We start from the raw sequence: 6,892 nt of genomic DNA on the forward strand, positions 1-6,892 counted from the left end.
GTTTTAGATTTGGTATACTGACAGTTCTCCTTTACATTCACCTGGAAGAATTTACGCACAGATCTTGGTGACAGGCAGTTAGTGTATGTGACTTCTAAAGCGCCATCCTTCCCCAAGGAACTTGTAAGTCTTGTAATGTCCAGGATTTTTACAGAACTCCAAAAAGTGTTCCACACTTCTGTGTGCCATTTCTCAATACAAACATCTGGCATGGGGACACTCTTTGTGTTACAGAGTTGGGGACAGGGATATTGGCCATGTGGTACAGAGAGGCTCATAAGGAAAGCAAAAGCATCGATTTTTGAAAAAAGATCAATGAAAACCTTCACTTTTAAATTAATCCCAAAGCAATTTATAATTGTATCCATGTTGCTCCTCACAGCAGTAATTCAGTAGGATAAAAGATAATATTCCGTTCTTCAGGTAAGACCCAAGGCTCTGAGAGTCAAAACACATTAAATTCTTCTAACGTTTGATATGTTTTGATCATAGGTCTCTCTTTGAAGGAAGTAAGGTCATATAGTTAGGTTCATGCCATTTAACGACTTTGTAAATGTAGTCTGAGCACTTTAAGGCACCTTAACTTCAGATTCCCTGCCTTCTTCCTTCCCTTAAACACATAGGACCTATGAGATTGGTTACCCACAGAAAGCGTGTTTAATTCCTTGATAGGACCCAAAATCTTCTGCCCATGCCATAGGAAACCCTACAAACATCATCACTAGGTGAGGTTCCAGCACCTTCACCCTGAATCACTTGAATACTGAATAATCATTATACATATTGCTTACACATGAAGACCACGGAATTCTGACCCATTTCCGCCACCCACTAATATATGCTGCTTTGTTTGTGTGTGTACATGTGTGTCTTTCCAGCTTGGACAGTGGCAGGGACCATGTTTTACCCATCGACTATTACTTTCCACCCCAGAAGACCTGCCTGATCTGTGGAGATGAAGCTTCTGGCTGTCACTATGGAGCTCTCACTTGTGGCAGCTGCAAGGTCTTCTTCAAAAGAGCCGCTGAAGGTAAGAGGGCCAACCCATTGCCGGCTATTTCTCTTTCTCTTTTGACACCCAGTGAGAGATACCAAACATTCATTTCACTGAATCATCTCAAGGACTGAGTTGTTTGCAAGGGCCCTCTCATAGAAACTAGATAAAAGAAGCAAATGTTCATATGTGCTGGACTGCCTCTAGCTGCCTTGACTGTAGAAGCAATGTAGGTGATGAAGTTGGTCCCAGCTGGTGCTTCTTGTTTAGTGGCTCCTAGGAATGAAAGCAAAATTATTTGAAAAACTAAATTTCCTTGCTGCATGTTTTCTACTCTGCTGCCTTGTTCGGGAAAATTTTTTCCTTACTAAAAAGGCTGGAAGTGGAGAAACCCCAACTGACTCCCCAGGCTGTAGTGAATATAAGACTGTTCCTTAGAAAAAGCTGCCCGGTCTAAACCCCAGAAAGGAAGTGTTCTGGCTGTTCAGCAGACCATCAGTGTCTGCACCTGCTCCTTCCTGCCTGCTGCCTCTTTGGGACCTCTCTTTGCAATAACAGCTCCATGGTAGGTAAGAACCCAAAGGAAAGCAAAACTTTTATTCTCCACAACACAGTCCTGCCTCAAGGCATGAACATTGGTCTAGAATCTTAAGGTAAGTAACATTTTATATCAGGCTAAGTGGGATGAAGTCGTGGTTTTAGCTTGTGTGTACAGACTACAGAGGTATGCAGTCTACATCATCTAACAGGAACTCTGACTCCTAGACCTTTTCATGCATTCTAGTGATTCTGTCCTTCTTAATTGCCCTGGGCTTAAGCTGCCTATTCAGACACTATGCTATGCTATCCTCACTCTGTTAGGAACTTCTTTCTCAAAGATATCCTAGGTAAGCATCCCCTAGATGTTCTATTGTGGCACCAGACCCAGTTTTAAATACAGTATGCACTCCTGCTCTAACTTCCCACAAAGGAAGTACTTCCTGCCAATGATTTTTTTTTCCTTCCTTCTGTCTACCCTGGAAGAGTTGAATCCTAAATCTGAACTAAAGCAGGGAGCCTTTCCCTTTATAAAAGAACTGTTTGAAAAGGCAAGTATGTAGGTTTCTCCTTTCATGAGAAATATGCCGATGCCTGTCACAGCACAACACAAGCACAAGTAAGTACTGTGCATTAAGAGAAAGGGTGGAAAGTAGATACCCTTAAACTAGTCTCTTTGCTGATAGCCAGTTGGAGCAATAAATGTAGTTTCAACATTTTAAGTAGATGACAGGAATATATGCAAAGCAGACAGCTGTCATTTGGCTTTCTTCCAATTCCCAAAGCGATAAGGAGGCAACCAATATTTGGTAACACCGAAAAACAGGCTGCATGTTTCAGCTGTTCCCCTCAAGTGCCCCATTGTTGCTATTCATGCCAGACTAGCATGAGGTCCGGGGCCCTAGCACCTAAGCCTAAGCAATTAGAAAGAGCTTAAGACTAGTGTCTTGCTTTCTTACCAATACTTAGGAAAGAACAGCTATCAGGAAAGGAAGTAAAGACATGCTCCAGGGAGTTTGGATCACCCCAGTTTCCCCAATGCAACCCTCCTGCTTCCCAACACCCTGTCCTCCCACAGGCCCTATCTCCACAGCAAGGAATGAAGCAGAGTAGTCATCTCAAGCTGCTAGGGCAGTAAATTTGACACGTCAATAGTAGCCATATCAGACAAATGAGTTCAAGCGAGCAGGTCAACCAGCAAATGCAGTAGACATATCAGATCATAACCAGTGCCACCTTTTGGCTTTACAAATCTGAGTAACTAAATGGCTGTCTTTAGAAAACAGGGAAAATGATCAACCATATTGTAAAAGGGAAGATTTTTCTCAGTCATGCTATACTATCTATCATACACAACAGCTTTCTTCAGAAGTTAGGAGTGAAGGAAGAAGGCAGAAGGGCAGTTAGTTGCCAGGGCTGCATGAGAGGAACTCCTCTATCATGTGGGTTCTGAACTACTTGGCACCAGGAAAGACACAAGTTATAAAGTGGAGAGGATCATCCAGTGTTCAGAACAAAGAAATCCAGCCTGGTCTCAAAATGATTCAGACCCTGGAGTTATTTGAGCTAGTGAAACTAATGTTTTCTTTAAGAAAAAATGAATCTTTATGAGCTCATGGGACCAAGATCACCAATGGATTTTTTACAAGGCCATGTAAAGTAAATCATCTGAGCCCTTGGTTAACTTTGGAAGATGGGCCCTAGGTTCCAATTCTCAACCTTTTGAGAGACAGAAGAAAGGTGTTTTAAGTGTAAACAAAATAAGGCAAAAATAATTACTATTACTGGTGTTACTTTCTCCTAGCATGTGTTAAGGTAGGTAGCTTGACTTTATCAGCAGCGTTATCTCTATTTTTAAAGCAGAGGACTGTCTTATTACCCAAAAAGAACATTCATTGATATTTTCATTTTTGAAATACCCCTGACTTCCTCTCTGAAAGTGTTGAAGTTTGGAATTCTGTGTTAGAGTGAGTACGATCCCAAATATTTCTCTTCTTCGCTCATTGTCAGTTAACACAGACTGAGTATTCAGAGGGTTGACTGTCATTTTATGCATATCTATCTCTAGACTGAGTACAGGTACAAGAATTAAAAGCCAGGCATGGCAGAGAGACATTCATTTCTAGCTTTGATGTATCATAAAGCATGGAGTTCTAATGGTGATAATACTGATGGCTGGGTGGGAGTAAGGCTGGACAGGGAAGGCTCTACATATTCCTGAAGAAGAAATACTAGTACTAGGGCCTAGAGGCAAAAATCACTAACATCTAGATCGTGAAAGCAGTGGAAGAGCTGGAACCAAGCAGGTATGAGGGTGAGAATGGATATGTTTGCAGCTGGTCTATGAAGAGAAACTGTGTTTGTGGGGGGTTAAGGTAACTGGGAACTGAAGGGAAGGCATGTCAAATACACAAGAGACCAGGTAGTTAAGAGACCAGGAACTTAAGGAAAAGGTGATGCCCCTACACAGGGTGCTAAGAAATTTAGTTGGATAGTTTTAGATATGAAATTTCCCCTTTGGGCCTCAGTTTTCAGTTTGTAAAATAGATGCTTTAAGAAATGCTCTGGGAGTTAGAGAGATGGCTTAGTGGTGAAGAAAGTCTATTGTTCTTGCAGAGAATGGGTGTTCAAGTCCCAGCACCCACTTTGGGGTACTCGCAACTGCCTATAACTCTAGCTCCAGGGGGTTAAGTACTTTCTTCTGAGCTGGGTGGCCACTTGTATTCATGTACACACACACACACAAATTAAGAATAAATCAATTAAAAAAATAAATGCCTTGCCAGCTTGTTTTTTGGCAATTATACAAACTATAAACATCACCATTCTTTTAGCAAACAGACGTATTTATACCTATATGCACTTGGGGTTTGACTTGCTAGCATGGCAAACTCCAGACTTCAATCAATAAAAACTTAATCTGCAAACATAGCCAGAAACAGCTGAGAGAGTGAATTGTGGAGAGGCTTGGTTAAAATTGTGACCATGGCTGACTAAGTTACTTTCTTTTCCATTTTCTCATCTGAAAATCAGGATCTGAATCTCCATCTCTATCATCATGTTTCAAAGAGGGTTAATTAATCCATCATGCACATTATGTGCCCAAGAATTTACTATTTTTCAGACGTTTTCTAGTAAAATATTTGAGATTGTACATTCATTTGTTTTGTACACATGGAACACTGTTTGGTACACATCATAAAATCGAAACTGCAGTTTACATTCTGAACTCAAAGAATTACACCATCCTCACTGATGTTTACAATAGGTCCCAATTTAGTTCCCTTGGCAAATTTTATATAAGTATGGCTTTGATTTTCTCTCTCGCCCCAGGTTTTTGTGAGGAAAAAAAATGTGAGTGAACCTTTACTGAACTCTTTCTGTCCTTTCAATCCACTCCTTCCCACCTCAACTCATGTGGAATTAAATGTTACCTCTTCTTCGTAGTTTTCAGTGAGTTTTGGTGTGTGATAGTGTCTACTTCACTCCCGAATCTTTGACACATGTTTCCCAGGGGCGAATTAATTCTGCTACGAGGACTGGCTTGAAGCTTCAACAAAGACTTCATCAAGTATTGTGGGCCAAGAAGGTGACTGATCCTTGCTTGGCAAGTCCCAGAAATCTTCCCACAAAAGCTCTGCTTATCTTTGTATCTCTTTTTTTTTTTTTAATGTTACTGCCAGATTTTAGATGAGAGGCAAGTAAACTTTTTCTATAAAAGGCCAGGTAATACATATTTTAGGCTTTGCAAGGTAGCATGGCCTCTATCTCAACTATGAGCTTTGCCTTTGCAGATCGTACACAAGCGAATGGGTGGAGCTGGGGTCCAGTAAAACTTTACGGGTACTAAAATTTGAATTTCATTTAGTTTTCACATGCCATGAAGTATTATTTTTCTTTTGACATTTTTAAGCCATTAAAAATGTAAAAACTATTCTCAGCTTTAACCCCTCACAAAGACAAATGGTAGTCTGGACTTGAATTGTTGGTTGCAGTTTGTCGACTCTTATGTCAGGTCGTCTTTCTTGTATTTGCAAATTCACATAATAAATTTTGCCCCTTCTGCCAGCCTGATATTTATGTAACACTCCAGATCACCTTATTTTTATTATTCTTCCCAGTTAGGCAAAGTTTACACAGAGACCAAGTACGGTAGCATCTTTCTTTTTCTTCTTCTTCTTCTTTTTTACTAGACAGGAGAAAAATTAATTTGGGAATTCTGGAAAAGAACACTTTTTTCAATGAGCTATTAGATCATTGTGTCTTACAGTACTCACAGGAGAAATTGAAAATATTTCAAACATCTTTCTAAACTTTCATAAGCTTGTGGATAACTGAAATATATGTATATATGTATATGTTTTGCTGGATATTGCAAATACTCCAGGTGGTAAAGAGGAAGGGCTTTGGGAACTACCTGGTATCAGATGCTATGATTTTAAAAAATTATCTCACAAAGAGTAAAGCCCAAGTGACCATCTGAGTTGTGGAAATGTCATATTCTACCCCATGATTTCCTGACTTCACATATTTGTTGGCTTAATTCTGGACTTTCTCATAGCAAGACTACACCATAGGCTTACAGAAAAAAATAGTTTTGTTCTGCTACTTGTTGCTGTTGATGTCCGCCTAAGGCTATGTCAGTTAAAATTTTGGAGCCATGTGAAGAATTTGCCAGTAATGTTTTGTAGCGACCTATGCCTGTTTATTTATAGAATATGCATTTTTATTAACATTATTAATAAGAGGTTGTTATAGCACTTGCACTGTTATGTAAATAGCTGCAATGTTTACATGACCTTTGCTACATGAAAGATATCTTGTATCTATTGCCTCCTTACATCACATCTGATTTCCCAGTCCCTTATCATTTTTTTTTAATTTTTAAAAATGATTTATTTAATAACAACATACTTAAAAGAAGCATATCATTACAACACAATTGACATATTCAATAACGGTTTCCTGAGGTAGGATGCATCTCTTTCAAAATTGGCTGTAAATTTTTAGGTTTACAGTTGAATTATTACAGTTATACAATATTGTACTCAGTATAAACCCTATAAGACATAAATTAAATGATGTTTTAACCTTTAAAAAGATCTCCATTTCATTATTAAAATACACAGTTTCATACAGAAAAATTCTTTTTCAATGCAATTGACACTAAGATGTTTGCACATGTGTGTCTGATCTCTACATATCTGATTATTACTAGTCACAATCAGTTACTTTCTGAGCTTGGCATCTGAGCATGGATATAAAGTCACCAGGTAGATTTCAATGGTAATATTTTTCATATCTACTAATTATTAAGGAACAAATTTTTATACGTTGAAGAATTATTATTTTTATTTTTTA

General features: G+C 38.9%; 1 protein-coding gene across 1 annotated transcript in view; it reads left to right on the plus strand.

The window, feature by feature from the left end:
- The window catches only part of Ar (androgen receptor), a 184,240-nt gene that overhangs the window by 89,249 nt on the left and 88,099 nt on the right, over positions 1-6,892 (plus strand). Inside the window, exon 2 of the mRNA XM_008844366.3 lies at positions 879-1,030. Coding sequence (XP_008842588.1) covers positions 879-1,030 — 152 coding nt within the window. The remainder of the gene's footprint in view (positions 1-878; positions 1,031-6,892) is intronic.

Source organism: Nannospalax galili, unplaced genomic scaffold (assembly GCF_000622305.1).
Source record: "Nannospalax galili isolate Female #2095 unplaced genomic scaffold, S.galili_v1.0 scaffold280, whole genome shotgun sequence".
Lineage (NCBI taxonomy): Eukaryota > Metazoa > Chordata > Mammalia > Rodentia > Spalacidae > Nannospalax > Nannospalax galili.